This window comes from Panthera onca, chromosome F1, assembly GCF_046562875.1.
Source record: "Panthera onca isolate mPanOnc1 chromosome F1, mPanOnc1 haplotype 2, whole genome shotgun sequence".
Lineage (NCBI taxonomy): Eukaryota > Metazoa > Chordata > Mammalia > Carnivora > Felidae > Panthera > Panthera onca.
Window position 1 is genome coordinate 60,360,301 of NC_138355.1, and position 27,333 is coordinate 60,387,633.

Consider the following 27,333-nt stretch of genomic DNA (forward strand, 5'->3'; position numbering starts at 1 on the left):
ATAGCCTGCATGAATGGAGCTGGTCAAGATGAACTACAGCCAGACATTAGTTAAAGCAGGGAAAACAAATTTTATTCAGTAACTAGTGACAGGAGGGGAAAGAGCTGAGATCCAGCGCCATTTGGGCAGAGGCGACTGGGCAGGTTAAAGGGAGAAGGGGGGGGGGGGGTGGGGCCCGCAAGTGAAAAATGACAAAAGTCTGTGTCTGCCAGCTGGCAATTATTGAAGACAGGATTCCGTCCTCCCACAGAGACCGGAGACAAGCCCTGTCCTTCTCGATAACTCTCTTTCAAAAGAAAGGCTCTCAGGTCCCTGAGAAAGACATTTCTGAGTTGCAGAAGATACATGCACATCTCAGAGGGACAGAGGAAGGATTCACACTTGTGAGCCCTTCTGAGCGAATGTTCTAGGACCTGGAGGTCAGGGGTGTGTCCTCAGATGTGGGCCGGAACAAGCAGTGAAGCGTCCTTGCAGCAGGGAGCTCTGTCTCGGGCAGGCATTTTATTGGAGGTGGGGGGCCGGGGTCACCCCGGGGACCGGGCCTCACCCTGCCAGAGGCCACGCTGGCCTTGAGTCCGCTGTCGGTGCAGAGGTTTCCGGGGAGCGGGTGGGGGGGCCCAAGTCCCGCAGTCCCCGGAGGGATCGGCCAGAGCAAGTAGTTGCTAAACGTTTCACAACCTTGCGCTCCCCCGTCTGCGGTTTTGCTTCCCGGGTTCCGTTGGGAGCGCGCGACCCGGCCGCCGAGAGGCGCGCGCGAAAAGGGGCGTGGAGAGCGCGGGGGGGGGGGGGGCGGCCCGAGGGGTGGTCCTGCGCGGGGACCGTCGCGGCGCAGGCAGAGGGCGCACGCAGCGCGGGGAGAGCTGCGGCCTCACGTCCGCTTACCGCGCGGCCGCCTGCCACCTGGACGCGTGCTGCAGGGACTAGAGGGCCGGCGACCCGGCGACCGCGGCTCGTCCCGCGCGCCCCGAACCTCCAGCGCCCCCGCGCCCCCCCCTCCGCCCGCGTCCGCTCCCGCTCCGCCATGGGCGCCGCCGGCTCGTCGGCCCTGGGCCGCCTCGGCCTCCCCGCGTCGCGCCTCCCCGCGCAGCCCCGGCCCGGCTGGCTCGCGGTGACCGCGCTGGGACTGGCCGCCGTGGCGCTGGGGACCGTCGCCTGGCGCCGCGCGCGGTCCAGGCGGCGCCGGCGGCTGCAGCAGGTGGGCACGGTGGCGCAGCTCTGGATCTACCCGGTCAAGTCCTGCAAGGGGGTGGCGGTGAGCGCGGCGGAGTGCACGGCCCTGGGGCTGCGCTGCGGCCACCTGCGGGACAGGTAGGGCCGAGCCGGGCCGAACCGGGCCGGGGCTGCGCGATACCTCCCGGGGGTCGGGTGGGGGCCCGCTCGCGGGAGGGAGAGTAGAGGTTTGCCTCCGGCGTTTCCTGGGCTGCCTGTTGGACGCCTTGCCTTTGATCCTTTACCTGGGAAGGTCAGTTCCTGTCTTGTTCAGATTTGGAAAGGTAGGTAGGTAGGGGCAAACCCCTGCCCCTCTCTAGATGAGAGGTTCCTCCTTTGTAGAAGGACGGGGCTGACCCGGTCGTCTCCCAAGTCTCTTGCTAGTTCTAAACTTTCTGATTCTATCTTAGGTCTGTAGCACAGTGGTAGAAAATAAAATGCTATGAGCACTCGTGGGCGGACCGCAGCAACGCTGAAACCAAGTCTTGTTCAAGGACACTGGCTTTGGACTTGCTGGAGTTTGTTCCTCACACGTCTCTAGTCCTGGGGAAGGTGCCTAGGAGAACCAGGAGGTGGCGAGACTTGACCCGCTTTCATAAGTAATGAGCAGAGTGAAGTTTTGTGTTTGGGAGAAGGCGTATGGGGGGCTGCAAACGTAATATTTGCCATTAAGGGAAGAGTGTGTCCCCTCTCTCCAGAGGCAGAGTGGTCCTCAAGGAAGAACTTTGGGTAAAGTTTTCACCCACATAAGGCCTGGCGCATGGAAATTTCATTTCTCCTCTCTCAGAAAAGAAAAAGGTGTCCTGTCATTTAACTCATCCCAAAGGTGAGGCTACAGAAACATACTCCTTGACACAGAATTATGCAGGATATCTGGAAGGCTTGCTCGATATGGTAAAGGATGCTAAACTCTAGAAAGAGTGAACAAGGAAGAACAGAATGCCCATCTTTTGTTCGTTTCAGTTAAGATGCCTTCCTATCTGGGATGGTTTTGCTGTGGTCCTCTCTGTATAGGGAGGAGGAGGTTTGCGAGGTGATTGTTCAAGGAATCTTCTAGCAGCGGCCGTCTGCTGCCCTGAGGTCTCTCTACGACACATGGATTCACTCTTCTCCGAAGACAGCTGTCTTTAACAAATGTGGACGCTCACAGCTTTGAAGAACTCCACACCCTGTCCTAGAGAAATATCGTGTATGCCGACCGTGTAACTCTTGGGGAGTTTCCGTCCACCTCCTTCCGGATTTCTAATCCTGGAGAGATTTTTAAAACTTAAATGTCCTGGGAGTCCCATCCCAGACCTATGGGATCAGAATCACCAAGAGTGAAGCCGTCTCAAGTCGTGTGTCAGTCTCCCCGGGGGAATCTGATTCTGTGATGAGAGGGTGGTGTCTGGGGGCCAGTAAGGAGAAGAGCTTGGTCGCAGCTTGTTCAAGCGTGACCGATTAGAAAAGCCTTCTTACTGCTGGGAAGACCACTTCACTTTAGTGATACTGGACAGACTCCAAAAACAGGGAGGAGCGAATTCTCATGATGCACATCCAGAGAAAGTGGCTGTGCTACTTCCTTCCCCGCTTGAAGGACCGAAGTGATTTCTCAAGAGGGATTTCCGGTTCCTATCCGTGTCTCTTTTGATCGTCTAATGACTGTTTTCCCACTTCTGGTTGTCACTGCTTCGCTGTGATTATTGCACTTTCAAAACAACCCCTTTCTTCCGTCAATGAAAAAAAAACAACAACTTTGTTTTGAACGACAAATGCTTGGGGTTTTGTGCGGTGGTGGGGTGTGGAGACTGGGATGAGACAGGGCAAGGCAGGGGAACGTTGACTCAGTGCGTCGGATGCCTCAGACCCCGAGCTGAATCCTGTCACGTAGATGATCTTATGCAAGCCTCATCACAGTCTTGTGGGCTAGATATTATCTCCACTCTGCAAAACAAACAAACAAGCAAACAAAAACAAAACACAGTATCAGAAAGGATGAGCGTCTCACCCAAGATCACCAAACAGTTATGTGCTGGGGGGATTTGAACTCAGAGCTCTGTGGGTGCAGCAATCACGTGCTTTTTTCTGAAGGCAGTGTGATTTAAAAAAGCAAAGGTTGTACTGAGCCTCAGGAGACCCGGGCCCAGTCATCTAACCTCCCTGCACCTCATTTTTGTTTTTCATTCACAAAAGAGAGGGGTTGGACTTGACGGTCTCAAAGAGGCTATTTAATCTAGGTTTCATTTATTGAAGGATAATCGAAAGCAAGCTGGAAAGAACTCTGCTAAGTGACCGCTGTTCTCTCAACCTAAGACTTTCATAACGAAACTACTACTAGCCTTTAACGCAGGAAAAGACCTCTCGTATTTAATTCCATTTTGAACCTGTGTCTTTGGAACCCTTCTAAGAAGCTGGGTGGGTTCTTCCTCTCTAAAGGGCTCTGTGTCTCCGACTTCTAGAACTGTTTTGTTCAGAGCTCTGAACAGATCTGTGAATGTTTGGCTTGGGCACCCTGAACTTTGAGCCGGTTTAGAGGCCGCCTAGCAGAATGCTGGCCTTGCCTGACTGGCACAGACAGGGGGAGGGTTGGCTGCCCTCCTTGACCTTGTAAATCCGGTTCTCCTTAGTGGGCATATATGACTCAGTCTTTTGTGCATCTGCGGTACCCCTTCTAAAGCCAGCCCTTTATGTTTTGTGCACAGACTGTGATCTCCGGGAGAAATGAGATTTCTAATTTATCATCCTGAGTGTCATTTCCTCCTGACTTTACCCTCCTGCTGTCACCGGGTCCCTGCTCCCCCCCCCCCCCCCCCCCCCGCCCTTTTTCAGGCTCAGGCACTTCCACTTCCCAGGCCAATTTCTAAGTTTAGAAATAAGGTTTTCCAGCTGTCCTGGGCTCTGCTCTCCCACCTCTGTGGCTGTTCAGGGCACCGCTGTGGTTTTTTTTTTTGGAGAATATGAACTCCAGCCTCTGCATTGATTCTTACACCACACACCCATGCTTTATGCGTAAAGGAAGGTGTTCGTTTTGGGACAACTTGGTCATGAAGAATCCACAATCCAGACTTAACGTTCTTTCAGATCTGGCAGAACAGAGATGATTGTTCATTCACTGGGCATCATTTGTGTGCAAGAGATGACAAATGGCATTACCCCAGTGGACAGGGTAATGAGGGTGGTCGCGGTATGTTACAGGCAGCAGCGTTTTATCTTGGGTCGGTGTCTCTGTCCCGTCCCGGTGTTAGACTTCCTGCAAGCTGCCACTTGCCTTTCCGGTTGCAGCAGGTGGCGTAAAATGTCCAGCGCCCCCCCCCCCCCCCCCCACTGTGAACACCCAGGGGTGACCTCCTGTGCTGCAATACCACTGGCTGGAGCGCAGGGCGGCGCTTGTGAGCCCGCGGGAAGGGCTAAAGTGGAGGTGGATGGGGAAGGGGGTGCGGGATGAGAAAACTCAGCCCAGCGAGGGACTCGCTGTCAGAAATAACCTGCAGACACCTGTTGGGACATGGGTCTGGCTTGTGTGCAGATCTCAGAGGGAGTCTTGTTTGGTGCTAAGACTTGTGGCCAGCTCGGAGTGCCGGCGGCGGTGGTGGGCTTGACCAGAGCAGGGTCACCCGGAACTCCGCACCCACGGATGAGGCTGGAAATAGGAACAGGGCCCAGCCCGGGGGGGAATGGAGCTGTAACGGAGGAGCAGGGATTCCCTTGGCCACAGAACCCCATAGGTGAGTAGGCCAGACAACCCTGGGAACCTACTTTACCTAGAAGGAAGGAGGTGGCTTCTCAGAGGGATGGAGCCTGCTACTCCCCAGCGTCACCAGCTCCGGGATGGGAACAGCCGAGACAGTTCCTAAGATGCCTTTGCACGGTCCTGCCTCCACTGCCATACCTGGACACCAACACACATGCTGGTTAACAGGGCACAGGTGCCAGCGAGGGGGGAAGGGACACCACTAGGGTCCGGTGAGGGCAGGGACTGAGCTGTCTGCACTCTGAGATCAGACATCCTCATCAGGTTCTTGCAGGCGTTCCCACTTGGTTCCAGTCATATTTGGAAATGTCTCTCTTAGAGGAGCTGCCCCTCGTTCTGGAAGGCGCTGTCCTTTTTGTCCTACTCACATTTGGAAAACCCCAGCTTTCAGCTGCTGCTTGTACATCAATGCCCGCAGAGTTCCTCACCCGCTGCACTTGTGTTCTGTCTAAAATGGGTATTGAGGGGCGCCTGGATGGGTCAGTCAGTTAAGCATCTGACTTTGGCTCAGGTCATGATCTCGCAGTTTGTGGGTTCGGGCCCCACATCAGGCTCTGTGCTGACAGCTCAGAGCCTGGAGCCTGCTTTGCATTCTGCGTCTCCCTCTCTCTCTCTGCCCCTCCCCGGCTCACACTCTGTTTCTCTCTCTCTCAAAACAAATAAACATTAAAAAATGTTGAAAAAAAAGGATATTGAAACTTACTCTCTAGAGGGCAGAACGCTTTTTAAACTCTTTTTTTTTTTTTTTTTTTTTAGTAATCAAAGAGTTGTGTGGAATAACCCAAAACATGCACTCTGCTGAAGATCAAAGCGTAGGCGACCTCCCCGGACCAGCCTCCCTCCCCCTTTCCAGCTTACCCATCCCCCCCACCCCCACCCCAGATAGGATGCGGTGTGAAAACCGAGGCCAGAATAGCAGCTCTCTAGAGATGAGTCGAGTTCTGATCTAACTTGTGGTTTGTGAGAATTTTCATTCTCTGAATCAGAACATGCGCACAAGGAAGAAAGGCTAATTGGGGGTCTCCTGACGACAGATCTGCGGGCCATGGGAGGTTAAACAGAGCGGAGGCCCGTTTGCGTCCTTCGGAATCACGGACATAACAAGAATCTGTCTAGGGTTCTAGATGACTTGGGCCAGCAGTTTTGGCCCCGTCTGGTTCCACAGCGAAAAGACCTAGAAGACATTTCGCTTCGACCAGGGGCTCGGAGGAGTGTTGAACAGACACAGGGAAGTTTCTGACCAAAGCAAAGCCCCAAACTGAGCACCATAATTACTTAAGCGGTGAAGGGAAGGTCCCTAAGTCAGCCTCATTTTCTGGATTTTTGGAACTGGGGATTTTCTTTTCTTCAAAAAAAATTTTTTTTAACGTTTTAAAATTTATTTTTGGGAGACAGAGACAGAGTGCCAGCAGGGGAGGGACAGAGAGAGAGGGAGACACAGAATCCAAAGCAGGCTCCAGGCACTGAGCTGTTCAGTACGGAGCCCGATGTGGGGCTCAAAGCCACGAACCGTGAGATCATGGCCTGAGCCAAAAGTTGGACGCTTAACTGACTGAGTCACCCAGGTGCCCCTTTTTATTTATTTATTTTTTTTGATGTTTATTTTTCGGAGAGAAAGAGAGAGAGAGAGAGAGAGAGAGAGAGACGATGTGAGTGCACAAGCAGGGGAGGGGCAGAAAGAGGGGACAGGGGATCTGAAGTGGGCTCCATGCTGACAATAGCTTCAGTGCAACAAGCCTGATGTGGGGTTCGAACTCATGAACCACGAGATCATGATCTGAGCCAAAGTTGGACTGAGCCACCAAAGTGCCCCAAGAACTGGAGATTTTCACGCATTGGCCACATGTTCTCTCCCAGGGCTGTTTCTTGTAAAGAAGCTCCTTTTGGGGGCACCATGTTTTGGACCCAAAGAATTTGGCCAGGTCTGGATAATTGTCTGGGAAAAAATGGTTGGATCCTGAGTGCGGGTAGGGGGAGGGTTTTGGTGAAATAGAAAGCTAGACGGAAACCACTGAGAACGTGGAAGAGGCCTTTCTGAGTGTGTTCTCGTCTGTTCCTTGGCAGGTTTTGGCTGGTGATTAAGGAAGATGGGCACATGGTCACCGCCCGGCAGGAGCCTCGCCTGGTGCTGGTGTCCATCACCTATGAGGGCGACCGCCTGATCCTCAGGGCTCCGGGCATGGACCAGCTGGTTTTGCCGGGCAAGCTGCCTTCTTCAAACAAGCTGCATGATTGCAGGTGCGCTGCCTGGGGCCCCCAGGGACCTGCAGCGGACTTGATTTTCCTGCGGGCTTCTCCCTGCACCCTGTCTTGTTACAGTGTCTATAGTAGCTGATGAGTTTGGTCAAGGAAATATTTTTTAAAAATGTTTGGTTATTTTGACAGCAAGAGAAAGAGAGAGAGAGGGGTGGGGGAGGATTCCAAGCAGGTTCCATGCTATCAGCATGGAGCCCGACTCGGGGCTCAATCCCATGAGCCCTGAGATCATGACTGAGCCAAAATCAAGAGTCTAATGCTTAACCAACTAAGCCACTCAGGCAGGTGCCCCGGTAAAGGAAATATTTAAGAGGTTTGTCCTGGGCTGGGATCAATCCTGTGGTCAGGTGCGAGTGGATGAGGCAGAGAGCTGTTTCCAGGGTCCCTGGGATTTGTCTTAATCAGGTATGCTAAGGAGTGCAGATGTGGAAATGACCATGATGTGTAAGGACGTACAGATCCCTGGAAACAGGAGGCTTGGCATGTCATAGAGAGCCACATAGAGGGACCCCAGGGTTGGTCAGGAGGTGGGGGCTGAGGTAGGGTGGGAGGTCAGGGGGAACGACCTCAGCGAGCAAGAGCCTTTATTGTGGTTTCCACAGGAGGTACCGGGCACGGCAGGATAAACAGCTTTAGGATTGGCTAGTTTGAGTAATTCCAGTGGGCTCTGGGGCATAGAGGTCCTGTCCCTGTTTGTCTGGTACCTGGCCCTGAGTATTCGGGCAGGGTGACAGTGGCCTGGAACGTAAAAGTAGACAGGGGAGGAGACTGGGATGGGGGCTCTGGATAGGTTGTCATGCACACGAAAGGCGCCCTTGCAGGTGGGTCGTTTACCACCCATAGGAACTGACCAGACTTGGGAAGGACAGTTCCTTCCATGTCGGCAAGATCCCAGGATGTCAAAGCATCAAAAAGACAGGAAATACGAAAGCATGATTGATACATATGGGGGGGGGGGGCGGACACAGGGCCAGTCTTTAGAGTTTGTCTCTGTTTATTCAAGTTGGAGGGGCTTCGCTTCAGCAGTGGCAGCCCGCGCCCAGCCAGGCAGACGAGGCGGTGAGTGAAGACTATACCAGCCGAATCTCAGGGTTGGGTGAGAGGGGTGCAGGAGCTTCTCGAGGTGATGTTGCAGCCTCTCGGGTCTGGGATTGAGACTGAGGCACCTGTTGCACCAGTCAGATGTGGGAGATTCCCACCTCTGGCCTCCTAGACACGTCTCCAGCCCTGGGCTTCCTTCCAGTCTGTAGGACCCCTGCAGGGCTGTCAAATGCCACGGCTCAAGGGGGCCTTGTCCGGTGCTGCCCGGAAGTCCTAGAGGCTAGGGCACTTGTCATTTTCAGCATGTGGAAATTGAGGTTGTCCATAGGTCCCCAAGGCTCAGAGGACGGCCACAGAGTGCTCCCTGTGCCCTGATTGTATACTTTTTCAAGCAAAGTGTCTGAGCTTAAAACTACCCTTTGGAGCGCCTGGGTGGCTCAGTCAGTGAAGCGTCCAGCTTCAGCTCAGGTCATGATCTCGCGGTCCATGGGTTCCAGCCCCACGTCGGGCTCTGGGCTGACGGCTCGGAGCCTGGAGCCTGCTTCCGATTCTGTGTCTCCCTCTCTCTCTGCCCCCCTCCTGTGTGTGCTCTGTCTCTCTCTCTCTCAAAAATGAATAAACATTAAAAAAATTAAAAAGGATTATGGAACATTTTGTGTCAAATGTGGAAGAGCGTGGATTTTGCATAACATTCTGGAAGAATAGGAGAAGCCGAAGGGTTACCCCTAGAATAGCTGAGGGGTAGGTACCGCCTGCCGCAGGGATGGGGGAGAAGGGACCAGTGGAAGGGCAGCATTCGGGAATGAGAAAGAGGTTTCGCTGTTAGTATTCTCTTACCCACTGGCTGCTTTCTACTTTTCAAAGTGCCCACAGTAGGCTCACCTGGGGGACGGAAGCTGGGGGACAGAAGCGTGTGCTCATCCACGGGTGTTGCTGTGAGGGGTTGAGGAATGTGCTGGATCCAGGAGCAGGTGCTCTGGGAACTGATGAACAGTGGGGTCGAGTCTGTTCCAAGTAATTTGTTGTTTGAGGAGACTTTTAGGGGCAAGGCTGAAGGCCAGGAGGGGACCTTGAGAAGGCTTTGGGACTGAATTAAGAATTAATCAGAGGTCAAGCAATGGGTCCCTGAAGAGGGGTTAGAGAGAGAGAGAGAGAGAGAGAAAAAAAAGAGCCCATGAAACTTGAGAGCAGCATGGAGATTTGACAGGGGGCTGGAGAGGCCATTTGAAAAGAAAGTGAGTCTAAAGGTCAGAGTGGGACTGGGGACATCGGAGAGCACAGGGCTTTTTTAAAAAAAATTATTTTTTTAATGTTTATTTACTTTTGATAGAGACAGAGTGCGAGTTGGGTGGGGGATTGCAGAGAGAGAGGGAGACACAGAATCTGAAGCAGGTTCCAGACTCTTAGCTGTCAGCACAGAGCCCGATGTGGGGCTCAGACCCACAAACCATGAGATCATGACTGAGCTGAAGTCAAATGCCCAACCTGCTGAGCCACCCAGGCACTCCAAGCATCCGACTCTTGATCTCAGCTCAGGTCTTGATCTCCAGGTCGTGGGTTTGGGTCCCGTGTTGGACTCTGTGCTGGGCTTGAAGCCTATTTGAAAACAAAAAGTAGGGTGCCTGGGTGGCTCAGTCAGTTAAGCATCTGACTCTTGATTTTGGCTCAGGTTGTGATCTCACAGTTCATGAGTTCGAGCCCCATGTTGGGCTCTGTGTTGAGTGTGGAGCCTGCTTAAAATTCTCTCCCTCTCTCTCCCTCCCTACTCCCTGCCTTGCCACTTTTTCTCTAATCATGAGTATACTCTTTTTCTCTGTAAAACTGTCTCTGGCGGTCTAGTGGTTAAGATTCGGCACTCGTGTCTCTAAAAAAAATGTGGACTATTAAAGAAGACCTTAACCATATTTTTTTTTTAAATTTTTTTTTAATGTTTATTTATTTTTGAGACAGAGAGAGACAGAGCATGAACGGGGGAGGGTCAGAGAGAGAGGGAGACACAGAATCTGAAACAGGCTCCAGGCTCTGAGCCGTCAGCACAGAGCCCGACGCGGGGCTCGAACTCACGGACCGTGAGATCATGACCTGAGCCGAAGTCGGACGCTCAACCGACTGAGCCACCCAGGCGCCCCAACCATATGTTTTTAAAATGGATGGGAGTGGGTGTCAAACCACCATGGCATTTGGATTCCATTGCATGCTTTCAGGGCATAATTTTATATATTTGTATATTAGTATACATAATACACTTTATAATAATTTTATTTTTATTTTTTTAAGTATTTATTTTGAGAAACAGCACAAGTAGGGGAGGGGCGGGGAGAGAGAGAGAGAATCTCAAGCAGCGCACAGCTTGATGCGGGACTCGAACCCAAGAACCTCGAGACCATGACCTGAGCCAGAGTCAGATGCTTAACGGTTTGAGCCACTCAGGCGGCCCTGCAATAATTTTATTTTAAATGTCAGTATTTATAACTCAATGGAACTTATATCTTCCACAACAAATTAAACTTACCATAAAAATAGTTTACATGTCCACTTGCAATTCTGTGAGGGGTGCGTAGCTTTTGAACATTTTTTTTTAGTAGTGCTCAAGCAGAAAAAGCATTGTGTTATCTAATGGAATCTGTGCCTGCCTTGTGGGTAAGTACTGTATTATTATCTCCAGTTTACAACCGGAAACACAGCGTCAGGGGAGTTGAATGCTTGGCGTGAAATCACAGAGTAGAGCACGGTGGAGTTTCAGGTGCTGCCAGACTCCAAGCTCAGGCTGCATCTGCCACACCAGAGTCCCTTCTGAGAGCATCCTGCATCCTTGCTACTCAAAGTGTGGTCCGTGGACCAGCAGCTTAGCCGCCCCGAAGCCTGTCAGGCATGCACAGGCTCAGGCTCCAGTCAGACCTTCTGGATCAGCGTGTGCATTTTCACACGATCCCAGTGATGTGCAGGCATATTAGGCTTTGAGAAGCTCTTCCCTGGAGCACATTCTGCAGATTCCCCTCCTGCTTCTGTTCAGCTTTGGCCGTTGGCCTGAAGACGTGCGGTCCAGCTACTCTGTCTTTACAAATTTTTTTTGAATGTTTATGTATTTTTGAGAGAGATTGAGACCGAGCATGAGCGGGGGAGGGGCAGAGAGAAAGAGAGGGAGACACAGAATCCGAAGCAGGTTCCAGGCTCCGAGCCGTCAGCATAGAGCCCGACACGGGGCTCAAACTCAAGAACCGTGAGATCGTGACTGGAGCCAAAGTCGGACGCTCAACCGACTGAGCCACCCAGGTGCCCCCAAGCGGTTCTGTCTTTAGCGCTAATCTTTCAGGGTGTTGAGGCAGGAGAATAACTCTGGTGTTCTCTTGTGACCCTTCCAGGCTGTTTGGGATGGACATCAAGGGCAGGGACTGTGGCGACCAGGCAGCTAAGTGGTTCACCAGCTTCTTGAAAACAGAAGCTTTCAGGTTGGTTCAGTTTGAGGATCACATGAAGGGAAGGTCATCGAAGAAAATTTTCTCTACCCTTGTACCGAATTACCAGGTGAGCTTACAGAGAGCTGCCCTTGGCTTCTGCCAGTCACCCCTCTGTGTCGGGCTTCCTTCTTGGGATCCCAGTTAGGAGAGTGTAGTCATGGCCCAGGGGAGGAGGACGGAGGGTGCGTTCTGGGCAGGTGTTGGGGACGGAGAGGGAAGGGCCTCCAGGTGAAGCGTGGAGGATAGATTGCGGCAGGTACCATGGAGGGAGAAGCTAGGGGTGACACCCAGGGAGGTGGGGGGCTCAGGAGAAAACAGGTTGGGAAGGTGAAGTGAAAGGTTCGTTTGGGACTGAACCAGGTTTCCTAAAATTACAGAAGCGGGCTTTCTCCCAGGGCTCCCTTGGCCATCAGTGTGGTGTGGTTATTTTGGGCACTGAAAGGGTATGTTCTGAAGGAGGCCACCTCTGGGCCAGCCGTAGCCCAGAGACCACAGCCTTTGATTTTGCAGTGAGAGGAGGTTTAAAATGCTAGCCGCTTAGGCAGCCCTCCCCTTCCTCCTTGAACTACAAGCTTTTTGAATGCTTTGTTCACTGCTGTTATGCCATCTAGAACAGTGCTGGGTACAGAGCAGGTGCTTAATAAATGCACGTGGAGTGAATGGGTGCCGCCTGAAGAAATTATGGGGACAGTGTGGTGGATTGGCAGCCTGTTTTACAGCAGTGCTGTGGGAAGGGGGTCACTGCTGGGTGCTGGAGTGAGGAGCAGGGGGAGTCCTGGAAGGTGACGCAGCCCTGAGCCCTGGCTGTTGCCTTGTGTGTGTGTGAAGGGAGCCCCTGCGAGGCTCCGCGGCAGGAACCGGCCTGGCACTGACTTTGGCTGTTTCTAAGACCACGGGGTCTTCTCCCCTCATTGAACACCACTGTCCCTCTGCATTGTCCCCCCTGTACACACCACTTCCAGACTTTGCTTAGCTTTCTGTTGGGCTGAGGCATTTCACGGGCCAGTGAGGCCTGATGGTGCCATGTTCTTGGCTCAGGTGGCCTACCCAGACTGCAGCCCGATCATGCTCCTCTCGGAAGCCTCCCTGGTGGATCTGAATACCAGGCTGGAGAAGAAACTGAAAATGGACCAGTTCAGACCCAGCATTGTGGTGACAGGCTGCGATGCCTTTGAGGAGGTAAGAGGCTCATAGCTTCTGTGCATTAAGCTCTAACGTGCTGATCAAGACGCTAACAGAACTGCTGTTCCCTTTACCCAGCGCCAACTCAGACCCTCCATGGGGTCTCTTCTTCCCTGAGACTTACCTTAACCTTGTGGACTTGTGTCCCTATTGCTGCCACCATCACCTTGCTGGCCTTGGGTGAGTTGCTCACCCTTTCATGCCTGGGCCCCAAAGTGAGCAATCAGATCTCCACATTGCGTTAAGTCTGAAATGAGGCTAGACTGTATCATTATAGCTCAGAGATCACTAAAAGGAAATGAAGATGAAGAGAACAGCCAGGAGTGCTCAAGGATTTGAGATTCCTGGAAGGCCCAGACCCCAGAGTGGAGGCCGAGAGGATACAGGAGATCTGCCTTGTGAACAGGGCCCTGGAGACATTGTATGCCATGGCCTGAGTTCTCTCCCAGAGGACCCACATGCTCTCCTGCATGGCTGATGGCAGAAATTTCCACCCTCTCCAGACACAGCCCCTTGTAGCCCTGAGGGGACAAGCACATCAGAGCCCAGCTGTCCTGCAGTCTGTATGGAAATACATAACTGGGTGTTGCTCTGTGCTAAGAAATGTTGGCAGTCCTATTAAACATTGGGGGTGGGCTAAGCTTTATGGACCCTGGAAGTAATGACAACAAATCCATTTATTGGGTGTTTTCTGGGTACCAGGCACCGAACTAACGTATTACTTCATATAAATTACTCATTTGATCCCGACAAAAACCCTGTGAGGTCTGTACTATTGTCTCCTTTCTATAAGGAAATTGAAGCTGGGAGGTATTACCCACTTGTTGGTCATGTAACGGATGGTTCTGGCATTAGCACCTCAGACTTGTAACTCCAGTTTCTGAGGTGTAGGAGTCGTTCCAATTTAGAAATCCCAAATAGCTGACTCTGAGGGGAGAGGCTCTCCATTCATTGCCCCCTTGGGTGGCCACATTTCCTTTTGTGTGAGTAAAATGTGCCCCTATTTGCTGGTAAGTGTTGTCCTTTAGAATAAACCTTTGTATTGAGGGGCCCTTGGGTGGCTCAATCCGTTGATATCAGCTCAGGTCATGATCCCAGGGTTATGGGCTCCATGCTGAGCGTGGAGCCTGCTTAAGATTCTCTGTCTCCCTCTGCTTCTCTCCCTGGCTTGTGTTTGCTCTTTCTCTAGAAAAAAGAAAAAAAAAAAAAAAAAGAATATATCTTTGCATCCAGTGTGGTATAAATTCTTTCATACGTAGGCACTTTATTTGGTAATTTAAAAAATAGCAGTATATACAGAAGTTTTCTACTTGTTGATGTTATCCTGTCATATGTTATCTATTTCCTATAATTTCTCTTTATATTCATTAAAATGTTTTTCTTTTAAAGTTTGTTTATTTTTTGAGAGAGAGAGAGGGCACAAGCAGGTGATGGGCAGAGAGAGAAGGAGAGACAGAATCCCAAGCAGAATCCCAGACAGAATCCAAAGCAGGCTCCAGGCTCTGAGCAGATAGCACAGAGCCCTATGTGGGGCTTGAACTCATGAACTGTGAGACCATGACCTGAGCCAAGATCAAGAGTCAGATGCCTGGGGTATCTGTTGGTTAAGCATCCTACTTCAGCTCAGGTCATTATCTCACGGTTCATGGGTTTGAGCCCCGTGTCGCGCTCTGTGCTGACAGCTCAGAGCCTGGAGCCTGCTTCAGATTCTGTGTCTCCCTCTTTCTCTCTCTGCCCCTCCCCCACTTGTGCTCTCCCTTTCTCTCAAAAACAAATAAATAGACATTAAAAAAAAAGTCAGATGCTCAACCAACTGAGCCATCCAGGTGTCCCCAAAATGTTTTTTTTTTCCCAAATTGATAATCTATAATGGGCCAGGCACTGTGGCTGGGAGCCCTGGATACAGAGGTGAAAAGATACAGATCCTACCCTTCAGAATTCCGTGATATGAGCAGAAGAGCCTCAAGGCAATGACAGCTTGGTGTGAGAAGAACTGTAATGCACATGCTTAGCCGGTGCCTAGGATGTTTAGAAGTAGAACTGCCTAAGTCTGCCTGTCGAAGGGGGGTGTGGGGGTGGGTCAGATCAAGCCACCTCGAAGCCATGCTGTGTATGTGTATAGCTGTGTGTGCACTGTGTGCCTGCAAGGGTGAGCGAGGGTCGTTGTGGGTATTAGAGGCAGCCAGTTGAAGACCTAAAAGCACGAGAGGCCATGACATTGAGGGGTGCCCGGGAGCATTTCAGAAGCACAGAACTCTGGGGGCAAAAGAGAAGTGGCAGGAGGAGGCTGGACCCAGAGCTGGCTGGAGCCCGCCAGGCCAAGGGGTTTGCATTTTATATTGTGGATATTGAAAGCAGGTAATGGTTTTGAACAAGGAAGCAATTCGTATTTATATCCCTCAAGCAAATGTTACTGAGGGGAGCACAGTGTGCCAGGCCTGCTGTTACTCTGGCAGCTCTCTAGAATGTGCCCGGGAAGGAAGGGAGACCCAAGGCTGGAACACCAGTGCGGTGCTTACTCACCACAGGGTCTTTTTGAAAAGCTGTAGATTAGTGGGTCTTACCTGGAGCCCGCATGAAATTCGTGATAAAGCCCCAGCCCTTGGGAGTCTCATGCCAGCGGCTACAGATGAGGCAGGACAGGAAGGGACCTTGATGCTCTTGGGCTGTCGGCACTTTGAGGGAAGAGTCTTGATTTTTCTCCCCAGGAATAAATCCAGATTTTGTGGGACTTAGAGTTGATAACAGTCTGGGGGGCTTCCTTTAGAAAAGAAAATAGCAGTTAGGTACAGGGCCTAGAAAGGGTCTGGTGCAAGAGAGGGGCCTAACCTGCCTGTTTTTCCCCCGTGGTCTAGTAGTGTGCACGAGGGTGGAGCCCTTAGACGCTGCATGCTCTGCGGTAATGCAAGTGGCCGGGAATTGGATTAGAAATTAGTCCGTGGGGATGCCCGGGTGGCTCAGTCGAAGTGTCCGAAGTAAGACACGATCTTACGGATCGGGAGTGCGAGCCCTACATCGGGCTCTCTGCTGTCTGCGCGGAGCCTGCTTTGGATCCTCTGTCTCCCTCTCTGCCCCTTCTCTGCGCTTTCTCTCTTTCTCAAAAAAAGAAAAAACAAAAAAGAAATTAGTACATGAAGCAGAAATTCTGTCACAGGAATCCTATAATTGCTCCATCATTTTCTGAGGAATTTTATTTTAGGGAATACAATTGTTCTTGATTTATCTCTACTGAAGATACGAATTTAAAAAACATTTTTTTTAATGTTTATTAATTTTTGAGAGACAGAGACAGAGTGCAAGCAGGGGAGGGACAGAGAGAGAGGGAGACACAGAATTGGAAACAGGCTCCAGGCTCTGAGCTGTCAGCACAGAGCCTGACTCAGGACTCGAACTCAAGAGCTGTGAGATCATGATCTAAGCCGAAGTCGGACGCTTAACCGGCTGAGCCGCCCAGGTGCCCCTGAAGATACTAATTTTAGTAAGATTTTGAGCCAGGGGAATAAGAAGAAAAGATACTTTTTTTTTTTTTTTTTAAGTTTATTTATTTTGAGACAGAGTGAAAATCCCAAGCAGGCTCTGCACGGTCAGCACTGAGCCCAACGTGTGGCTCAGGGCTCGAACTAATGAACCGTGAGATCATGGCCTGAGCAGAAACTGAGAGCTGGATGGTTAGTCAACTGAGCCACCCAGGCGCCCCAAAAAGATGCCCTATAGCCAGATTCCTGGCTAAAGATTTTTGCTTTCCTGGAATTTGCTAAGAATTTTTGTTCTCCTATAACTTGTCAAAATGAACCTAAGGCTAATGTGAGCCTAATCTCATCCTCTTAGGCAATTTGAGTAGGTGGAGTTTTATTTTTTTTAATTAAAAAAAAATGTTAAGTGACCTTGTGTTCTCTGTTTTATTCCTGCATGGTGATGGGCTTTCTGACATAATACCTAAGGCAGAATACTCTTTTTTTCTTTATTTTTAAATGTTTATTTATATTTGAAAGAGAGACACAGTGCAAACAGGGGAGGTGCAGAGAGAGGGAGACACGGAATCTGAAGCAGGCTCCAGGCTCTGAGCTGTCAGCACAGAGCCTGTGACGCGGGGCTCGAACCCACAGACCACGAGATCATGACATGAGCCGGAGTTGGACGCTTAACCGAGTGAGCCACCCAGGCACCCCGGGCAGAATACTCTTCTTTTTCTAGAAAAGTCCTCTGATGGTACACATTTTAAAAAATCCTTGGTATAAAATGATGCTCATGTTGCCAGTTTATTCTGCCTGAAATTAGGAAGCCCAATAATTAAGGGCCTGATGCATTAACCTGTCTACCCGGTGCAGTTGTACAACCATAACCTTTCAATTAGTGGGACTGTATGAAATATTAATGATAATATTCATAAATATTTAATAGAGCAACTAATAATAAAAAAATAGCAAATCTAAGCATGGTGCAAAAAGTCAGGCCATTATTTATTGCAAAAATCCAGAGCAATAGTAGAATGCATTGTGCAACATTTACTCTTTGTGACCCGAAAAGTACTTTGTACTTTTTTCTACTAACTCCGAATAGTAAGCACATTTTCAAAGGTGGCGTCTCTTGGGCCAGTGCAGTGCGTGAGGGTTCTGGGAAGGCAGAGCAGTGGAATTTAAAAAGAGGACAATTGACTAATGCTTCTTATCTGTGTGGTTGGCCATTGCAGGGGTCAGTGTTTCCCGAACTTTGCTCACTATTCTGGTGAACAGGACTTGGCTTTTTCCCACCCCCCCCCCGGAATATGTTGTTCATATCCTTTCTCACTCCGCAGTATGGAAGAACTGGGGAGAGCCTGCCAGAGATTTGGTGTGTTCCCTGTCACTGTCACTCTGTCACTTCTATTCTTCCAGAAGCTTCCAGAGAGGTGGTAGGTCTTGAAGCCAGGCGGCTGTGGTTGGGTCCTGACCCTCATCACTCTCTGGCTGTGTGGACTGGGGGTTCTCAGTACTCTCTCCTTTGCAGCTGCTGAAAAATAAAGTTTTTGCAAACCATCATCCCCGACATTTTCATTCCCCCAAATCTGATTTGGGACGAGTTGGGATTTTATTTGGGGGCTTAGATTAGAAGTCTCCATCCTGGAATAAGAATGTCCTCTGCCTGGCTTCAGGGATTCCTGAAGTAGCAATGATAAGAACACCATATAAAACAGGAACAAAACAACAGTAACCACAACACTCACAATTGTCATGTGTGTGTTAAGTCACAGGCACTATGCCGGAGGTTCACATGGGGTATCTGTTTTTTTTGTTTGTTTCAAGTTTATTTATTTTGAGAGAGAGAGAGAGAGAGAGAGAGAGAGAATCCCAAGCAGGTTCCAGGCTCTGAGCCGTCAGCACAGAGCCCAGCTTGGGGCTCGAACTCACGAATGGTGAGATCATGACCTGAGCCGAAGTCGGCCGCCCAACCTACTGAGCCAGCCCAAGAGCATGTGACTCTTGATCTCAGGGTTGTAAGTTCAAGTCCCACATTGGGTATGAAGCCTACTTAAAAAAAATTGTTTTGCAAAAATTTTGTTTAAGTTATGTCTGCTGTGTGCATGCATGTGTGTGTATGTGTGTGTGAAAGAACATTAAGAAACAGTGTGAAATGTGATTTTTATTTTATTTATTTTAATGTAATTTTTTAAAAAACACTTTTATTTTTCTTTCTTTAAAAATTTTTTTTAAAATTACATTTATTTTTGAGAGACGGAGTGAGACAGAGCGTGAGCAGGGGAGGGGCAGAGAGAGAGAGAGAGAGAGGGAGACACAGAATCCAAAGCAGGCTCCAGGCCCCGAGCTGCCAGCACAGAGCCTGACTCGGGGCTCGAACCCACGAACCGTGAGATCATGACCTGAGCCGAAGTCGGACACCCAACCGACTGAGCCACCCAGGTGCCCCTATTTTTGTTTCTTAAATATTTATTTATTTTAAAGGAGAGAGAGCACACACATGCACTAGTGGGGGAGGGGCAGAGAGAGAGAGGGAGACAGAGAGAATCCCGAGCAGGCCCCACAGCACTGCCAGCCTGGAGCCCAACGTGGGGCTGGAACTCACGAACCGGGAGACCACAATCTGAGCCGAAATCAAGAGTTGGACGCTTTACCAACTGAGCCACCCAGGCACCCCAAGACTTTTTTTTTTTAGAGAAGTTATAGGTTAACAATAAAATTGAGAGGAAATTGTGAAGATTTCCCATAGACTCCCTGCCCCGACATATGCACAGCCTCCTTCATTAGCAAAGTTGGTCACCAGAATGATACATTTTTTTTACTAAGGATGGACCTACACTGACACATCATGGTCACACAAAGTCCACAGTTCACCTGAAGGTTCTCTCTTGCTGTGGTACATCCTGCGGGTCGGGACAAATGTATAATGACACCCCCAACACTGTAAAACTTGCAGAGTGTTTTCACTGCCCTAAAAATCCTTTGTGTTCTGCCTGTTCACCTTCTCCCCACCCCACCCCCACACCTCTGGCAGCCACTGAGCTTTTTATAGTCTCTGCAGTTTTGCCTTTTCTCCAGTGTCCCATGTTTGGAATCCTACAGTATGTAGATTTCTCATATTGGCTTGTTTCGCTTGGTGATACGCATTTAAGATTCCTCTGTGTCTTTTCATGGTTTAATAGCTCATTTCTTTTTAGCGCTGAATAATTTTCTGTTGTCGGAACGTACCACAGTGTGACGTATCCATTCACCTACTGAAGGATATCTTGGTTCCTTCCGAGTTTCGGCAGTTATAAGATGTCATGTTTTACGTTGGTTCAGGGTGAAAAATGTTCGCTAGTCATCGAAGAAGGTAGTGTTTTCACCTCTCTTATGGAGCTGTGGAAGCTGATACTCAGAGAAGTTGAGTTACTTGCCTCACATCGCCTAACTGGCCTGTGGCCGGTGACAATTTGTGCTGTGGCATAATGTTCTTTGGCAGAAAGAAGTTAAGCCCAAATCTCGTGTTTATGGACTTTGCTAGAAGCAAGCTGAAAGCCCCAAACAGTCATTTTTCTTTCTGAATGAATGAAAAGCACCAAGATGAGGCCTGAGGAATGTGGGTGCGGATTCAGGGGCCACACTCAGCCCCCCTTAGGCGATTCCTGCTTGCCTTTCAAGTGAGGGGACCCATGCCCTCGTCTGGGCTGCTTTCCTGACCTGCCCATTTTGTTAGGGGCCTCAAGCAAGGCCCTTGCACAAGCCTGTCCTTATTTACAAAAGCCAAAATGATGAAAAGGGAGACAGGACTCCTGGGTAGGGGGCAGAGTAACCCACATTTCTAAAGAATTTTCTAGTGGAGTCGGTACCTTGACTTAAGGAGAGCTCCTTATGCATTTGCCTTTTTGTTTACATCTCAGTAACTTGAAGCGTTTACTCTAGACATGTTTAGGGTCCGGAAAAGGGGGAGCTGAAGAATGGAAAGCCAAATCCTAGGGCTTCAGCTCCTTTCCGATCACGACGAAATGAGAATACCTCTGTGGGATTCTGCATGGCCCCACACTGCTTCGTCCTCCACTGCACCCACCGGGCAAATGAAACACCCCCTGGGAAGCCCATGGCCGGGAAGATGAGCGGATGTTGGCTAAGAAGGAATGTGTTGAGGTCTTCCTGGGCAGCTGTTTCCAAACTGGCTACACATCACATTGGAGGGGTTTACACAGGCCTGATGCTGGGTCCCTGGGGCGGCCTGGGCAGAGGAGCCTTTAAGGTCCCCCTGATGATTGCAGCCTGCAGCCAGGCTGCAGAGCCCCTGGCCTGGGGTCTTCCTGGGAGCAAGATAATTACAGGAGCTGCAAGTGGATGTGGAGACCAGAGGGGCCACTCTGTGAGCTTGACCTTACTCCTCTCTGAGCACTCTTTTCTGATTTTATTAAGAGGTTTTTTTTTTTTTTTTTTAAATTTTTTTTTTTTTCAACGTTTTTTTATTCATTTTTGGGACAGAGAGAGACAGAGCATGAACGGGGGAGGGGCAGAGAGAGAGGGAGACACAGAATCGGAAACAGGCTCCAGGCTCCGAGCCATCAGCCCAGAGCCTGACGCGGGGCTCGAACTCACGGACCGCGAGATCGTGACCTGGCTGAAGTCGGACGCTTAACCGACTGCGCCACCCAGGCGCCCCAAGAGGTTTTTTTTTAACGTGTGTTTATTTTTGAGAGAGAGAGACAGAGCATGAGCGGGGGAGGGGCAGAGAGAGAGGGAGACACAGAATCCGAAGCAGGCTCCCGGCTCTGAGCTGTCGGCACAGAGCCCGATGCGGGGCTCGAACCCACAAACCGAGAGATCATGACCTGAGCTGAAGTCGGACACTTAACCGACCGGGCCACCCAGACGCCCCTGTTTTCTGATTTTAAAGTTGACAGATTTTGCTAACGGATTTTAAAGGTTCTTTGCAGCCCTAATGTTGTATAATTTCTTTTGTCTTTTTCTTCTGTTAGGCTGTGTGTGTGTGTGTGTGTGTGAGAGAGAGAGATCAGTAAAGGCACTTTATCACAAATATCTCTCAAACCTCTCCAATATGACCTCTTTCTTGGCTTTTTTTTTTTTTTTTTTTAACAAACACTTCCTTTGTACATTCTACGTTTCATTTTTTTTTTTTTTTATAAGTGAGCACGTTTAATCTTTCTATCAATCACATGAGGTTGGTTTCTCAAGATCTTCTTCACTCTCTTTTTCTTACTTATCCCTGGTCCCGAATGAGCAAACCTTTAAACTGTTGAACTGAATTAGGGGCGGGGATCTGGCTACCGAGTCGTGTTTAACATATTTTACCTGTGCCTGTAGATATGTTAACTTTTCAGATCACGAAGGAAATAAAAGCCTTCAATGACAAAAGTACGTGGGTATTCCCTTTGAGCAGGTATGATCCCACAAACATACACATTTATGCATCACAGGTAAGGTACTTATCTTAAAATGGAAGTCTACTTACCATACAGGGTTACGTTGGTTTCAGGTGTACAAAATCGTGGTCCAGCAATTCTGTGTTTTAGTGCTCACCATGATCAGGGTAGTCACAGTGCAACATTATTTCTGTATTATTAACTGTATTCCCTACGTTGTACTGTTCATTTCTGTGACTGAATTATTTTGTAACCGGAAGTTTGTATCTCTTAATCCCCTTTACTTCTTTCACCCATCCCCTCCCGGACCGTGAGATCATGACATGAGCCGAAGTCAGATGCTTAATTGACTGAGCCACCGAGGAGTCCCTATTTTGTTTTGTTTTTTTTTTTTTTATATTCCACATGGGTGAAATCGTACGTATTTGTCTTTCTCTGTCTGACTTCTCTCACTTAGCGTAATACCCTCTAGGTCCGTCCATGTTGTGGTAAATGGCAAGATCTTTTTTGTGGCTGACTAATATTCCATTGTAAACGTATACCACCTCTTTTGTGACCATTCATGTATTGATGGACACTTGGGCTGCTTCCGGATCTTGGCTACTGTAAATAATGCCGCGATGAACATAGGGGTGCATGTATCTTTTTGAATCAGTGTTTACATATTCTCTGGGTAAATACCCAGTATTGGAATTATTGGATCATATGGTAATTCTATTTTTAATTTTTTTATTATTACTTTAATTAAAATTTTTTTAAATGCTTATTTATTTTTTTAATCATTATTTTTTTTGAGAGACAAGAGTGTGAGCAGGGGAGGAGCAGAGAAAGAGGGAGACACAGAATTCGAAGCAGGTTCCAGGCCCCAAGCTGTCAGCACAGAGCCCGACGTGGGGCTCCAACTCACAAACCATGAGATCGTGACCTGAGCTGAAGTCAGACACTCAACCGACTGAGCCACCCAGGCACCCCATGTTTATTTTTTGAGAGAAAGAGAGAGAGAGAGAGTGAGCAGGGGAGGGGCAGAGAGAGAGGGAGACACAGAATCCAAAGCAGGCTCCAGGCTCCGAGCTGTCAGCACAGAGCCCGACGTGGGGCTCGAACCCATGAACCTCGAGATCTTGACCCTAGCCGAAGTTGGACGCTCAACCGACTGAACCACCCAGGCACCCCTTCTAGTTTTAATTTTTTAAGGAACCTCCACACTGCTTTCCACAGTGTCTGCACCAATTTGCGTTCCCTCCAACAGTGCACGGGGGTTCCTCTTTCTCTGTATCCTCGAAGAGTGGCCATTTGCTTTAAAAGCTACCCTAGAGAATAGGCCACAAATACAGATGCTGAGGTAGTGATGGAAGAATAGTGGAGGTAGGAGTCATCTGGGGGACTCCCCCCCCCCCCCACTCATCCCCCTCTCTCGTCTGCTGGAGGATTGTGATTCTCAGTGTGGACCGTGGGTGCTGAAGGCAGTTCAAAGCCCCCAGGCTGCTGCCTTTGGGAATGGAACTGGTGGCCGCTTCTCCCCGACTCTGCTATTGGTGGGTGTGGGGCCCCTTAGCATCCGTCAGGAGCTGAGCCTGAGGGGAGACTGGGGTCTCTCACGTCCACGAGGCACTGGAAACCTCGTGGTTCTCACCTCCCTGAGAGGAGCCTGGGACAGGTTCAGCCGCATCAGCCCCGAAGAGTATCCAACCCAGCGCATGCACCTCAGAGATGCACAAGCAGCCAGGATTCAGGGTCTCCCCTTTCCACTTTTGTAGCTTGTGGCTGCCGTTGCTTACGTTCGGCGGCCTCCAGGGAATGGAAGCTAGCTTGGCAGAAAGGCTGAGGCTTCCGTCCTGCCCTTCTGCCTGGATTTCCCCAAACAACAAATTCCTCCTGGCACATTTGTTATGCATGGAGGTTTACAGGAGTGTGTCTCCTTTGATTCTGTAGGAACATACACCAGCCAGCGTGTAACAGGAGGAGACTTACACTCTCCGGATAAAACACACTGCGTCTCCATCCAGTGTTCTCCAGCATACACGAGAAAGCCTCGAGAGAGAATCTGGAACCCGGGCTGCAGAGATGGGGAAAGCTTTTCAATGATTCAATTCAAGAATCTTTTTCAGATAAAGTTAAATTTTTTTTTTTTTTTTTTTTGGCATAAAGGTAATTTCTTAAGTGTGGCTTACTCTGGGGACGCCTGGGTGGCTCAGTCGATTAAGTGTCTGACGTAAGCCCAGGTCATGATCTCACAGTTTGTGGGTTCAGGCCCCGCGTCGGGCTCTGTGCTGACAGCTCGGAGCCTGGAGCCTGCTTCGGATCCTGTGTCTCCCTCTCTCTCTGTCCCTCCCCTGCTCGCACTCTGTCTCTCTCTCTCTCTCTCTCTCAAAAATAAATAAACATTAAAAAAAATTAAAAAAAAAAAAAGAACCACTTCCTCTGTGGTTCTGTATTAGTGTATCTTTGAACTATGCAATGATTCACTTAGCCATTTCTTTGTGACTGAGCCTGTAGGTGGTTTTCCATTTCCCCTTACATAATAAGCAGCTTTGTAAAACAGTCTTTGCCTACATTTCTCAACTGATTCTTAAGAAAGGCTGAGTCAGAATTTTATTATTTATTTATTAAAAATACCATTTAGGGGCGCCTGGGTGGCTCAGCGGGGTAGGCGGCCGACTTCGGCTCAGGTCATGATCTCACAGTCCTTGAGTTCGAGCCCCGCGTCGGGCTCTGTGCTGACAGCTCGGAGCCTGGGGCCTGTTTCGGATTCTCTGTCTCCCTCTCTCTGACCCTCCCCTGTTCATGCTCTGTCTCTCCCTGTCTCAAAAATAAATAAAACGTTAAAAAAAAAATTTAAAAAAAAATACCGTTTAATGTTTATTTTTGAGAGAGAGCAAGTAGGGGAGGAGCAGACAGAGGGAGACACAGAATCCGAAGCAGGCTCCGGGCTCCGAGCTGTCAGCACAGAGCCCGACAAGGGGTTGGAACTCACGAACCATGAGATCGTGACCTCAGTTGAAGTTGGACACTTAACTGACTGAGCCACCCGGGCGCCCTTAAGTCAGAACTTTCAAGGCTTTCCGTATATCTTGCCAAATTGCTTTGCAGAAGCTTACCGATCATACCAATTTATGTTCCCACAAACTGAGCAGAAGAGCGCCTTTTTTCTTATGCCCCTGCCAGCATCGATGCCTGTAATCCTTACTAAATCTGCTAAGTGAAAAGTCGCATCTCATGTAAATTGCTAATTCCTAGTGTGTGGCATCTTGTGTTAGTCCGTGAAGGAAGTTTGGCTGTGAGGTGGAGTTTTACTTCAGCTAAGGAAAACTTGTTCCCTGCAAGTTTACACATTGGCCTAGATTCTGGAGCACTCATGCTTGCAACAGACGTTTATCGAGAGTTTACTGGGTGCTCATCTCTGAGATAGATGCTGAAATTACAGAAATGAAGTCACTGTGTCTGACTGCAGGGGTCTCAGGACGAAGCAGGATCAAGGGCTCAGTAGCTGGATGGTTGAGGTACAGATAAGGGCTGAGATGTATAACCACACTCGAGGGAGCCCAGAGAAAGGGACACTCCGTGCGTGGTGTGTGTGTGTGTGTGTGTGTGTGTGTGTGTAGGAAGAATGCCACAGGGTTGCTTTTTAAAAAAATTTTTTTAATGCTTATTTATTTATTAAAAATTTTTTTGTAATGTTTTTATTTATTTTTGAGATAGAGACAGAGCATGAGCAGGGGAGGGGCAGAGAGAGAGACACAGAATCTGAAACAGGCTCCGGGCTCTGAGCTGTCAGCACTGAGTCCGATGCAGGGCTCGAACTCACAGACCATGATAAGCTCATGACCTGAGCTGAAGTCGGACACTTAACCGACTGAGCCACCCAGGTGCCCCAATGCTTATTTATTTTTGAGAGAGAGAGAGAGAGAGAGAGAGAAGAGAAGAGAAGAGGAGACTGGGGGGGGGGGTGGGTGGGGCAGAGAAAGAGACACACACACAGAATCCTAAGCAGGCTCCAGGCTCTGACCTGTCAGCACAAAGCCCGACACAGGGCTCAAACTCATAAACCATTAGATCATAACCTGAGACAGAGTCGCACGCTTAACCGACTGAGCCACCCAGGCGCCCCTAATTTCATGCATTCTCAATTCAAACTAATTTTAATAAGGGGGCCTTATTATTTTCATCTAAGAAGTGAGTTACTAATTACATTTAAACTTGCTTAGTGTTTTTTTACTGTAAGTAACCCTTTGCACCCAAAATGCCAACCATGATCAGATTAGGATGAGAGTGATGTTATTATATAAAGGTATTAATATATTCATAGGTGATTAGAACTGGGGAGCCTCAGACAATTTCTGTGAATGCAGACAATATGTTATTCTAAACTGGGTCCTGCAGTTCTCTAAGAGTGAAAGACCAAGATTGAATCTGTTTTATTAAGCTAGGAACCCCAACTGAACTCTTCAGACTTTCCTGCCTCATATCATAGTCATGAGGTAGAGTTTCCACAGATCTGTGGCTTAAAATATGAAATTCACCATCCCTTGTACGAAGGTATTGGAAGGGAGGTACTTGAGGGCGAGCAACCCACTGGGAACCTATGGGGTCACATTCTTTGGGCCGCAGCACCCTCGTGTGGCCAAGTGTGGCCAAATCCACCCTTTTGGGCTGCCCCCAGGCCAGGGTAGCACCGCGCCCATCACTTACCTGTGCAGAGGCCATATTACTGGTCACGCTCCTGGTGGGGGATGGTGGTGGAAGGTGGGGGGAGTGGGAGAGGTAAGGGGGGGTGGGGGTCACATTCTGCCAGGTGAACCACCTGTTTTGATTGTCTTGCAGTTTTGCTGTTCGCATAGGGCACGTAATAGATAGGGTACAGAGATTCTGTTTGTTACCTGGTGATCCTTGCCTTTTACGAGGGCTGTGTAGTTCATCCGTCGACTGCTGGTTTGGAACACAGACTTTATTTTTTTTTTAATTTTTTTTTAACGTTTTATTTATTTTTGAGACAGGGAGAGACAGAGCATAAACAGGGGAGGGTCAGAGAGAGGGAAACACAGAATCTGAAACAGGCTCCAGGCTCTGAGCTGTCAGCACAGACTCCGACGCGGGGCTCAAACTCATGGACCGCGAGATCATGACCTGAGCCGAAGTCGGCCGCTTAACCGACTGAGTCCGCCCCGGGAACACAGACTTTATTTCCTTATAGCACTGCTTTCATAAATGGTGGGTGGGAACCCAGGGCATCCACAGAGACCGCTTAACATCAGCTGTGCTTGTATCCTATAGGAGATTTGTGAGGTGGGGAGACCCCATTAGGTACTGGAGTGCCTTTCCTGTGTTTGCTAAGTCACCCCGCTAGTCCTGGGGGGTTAATGCACCCCTGCAAGAGCGTCAGAGCATGACTGGAACCTGGTTATCGGGGTGGAAGAGGAAACATTACGTGTTAGTCCCTCCCCATTGCTCTGCCCTGCCTCCAGCAGAAACTCTCATGTCCCCTGAGGGGGAGTAAAGGACCAGATGAGACGAAATGATGCCTCATTTCCTTACCTGGAGACTGACTTCTCACCAAATCCCTTGGACATATGGCTTCCAAACCTCACTTGGGTTGAGAGCAGGAAACAAGTTCTCAAGGGACA

At 49.6% G+C, this 27,333-nt stretch overlaps 1 protein-coding gene across 2 annotated transcripts in view; it reads left to right on the plus strand.

Annotated features, from left to right (window-relative positions):
- Positions 1–776: 776 nt before the first annotated feature.
- MTARC2 (mitochondrial amidoxime reducing component 2) overlaps positions 777–27,333 on the plus strand; it is a 40,613-nt gene continuing 14,056 nt past the window's right edge. The window contains exons 1-4 of one of the 2 annotated variants that reach the window (XM_060644401.3): positions 777–1,308; positions 7,004–7,177; positions 11,599–11,761; positions 12,733–12,873. In XM_060644401.3, the coding sequence (XP_060500384.2) occupies positions 1,022–1,308; positions 7,004–7,177; positions 11,599–11,761; positions 12,733–12,873 (765 nt within the window). In that variant the 5' untranslated portion in view covers positions 777–1,021. The remainder of the gene's footprint in view (positions 1,309–7,003; positions 7,178–11,598; positions 11,762–12,732; positions 12,874–27,333) is intronic. The other variant, XM_078441127.2, reaches the window with a different exon arrangement.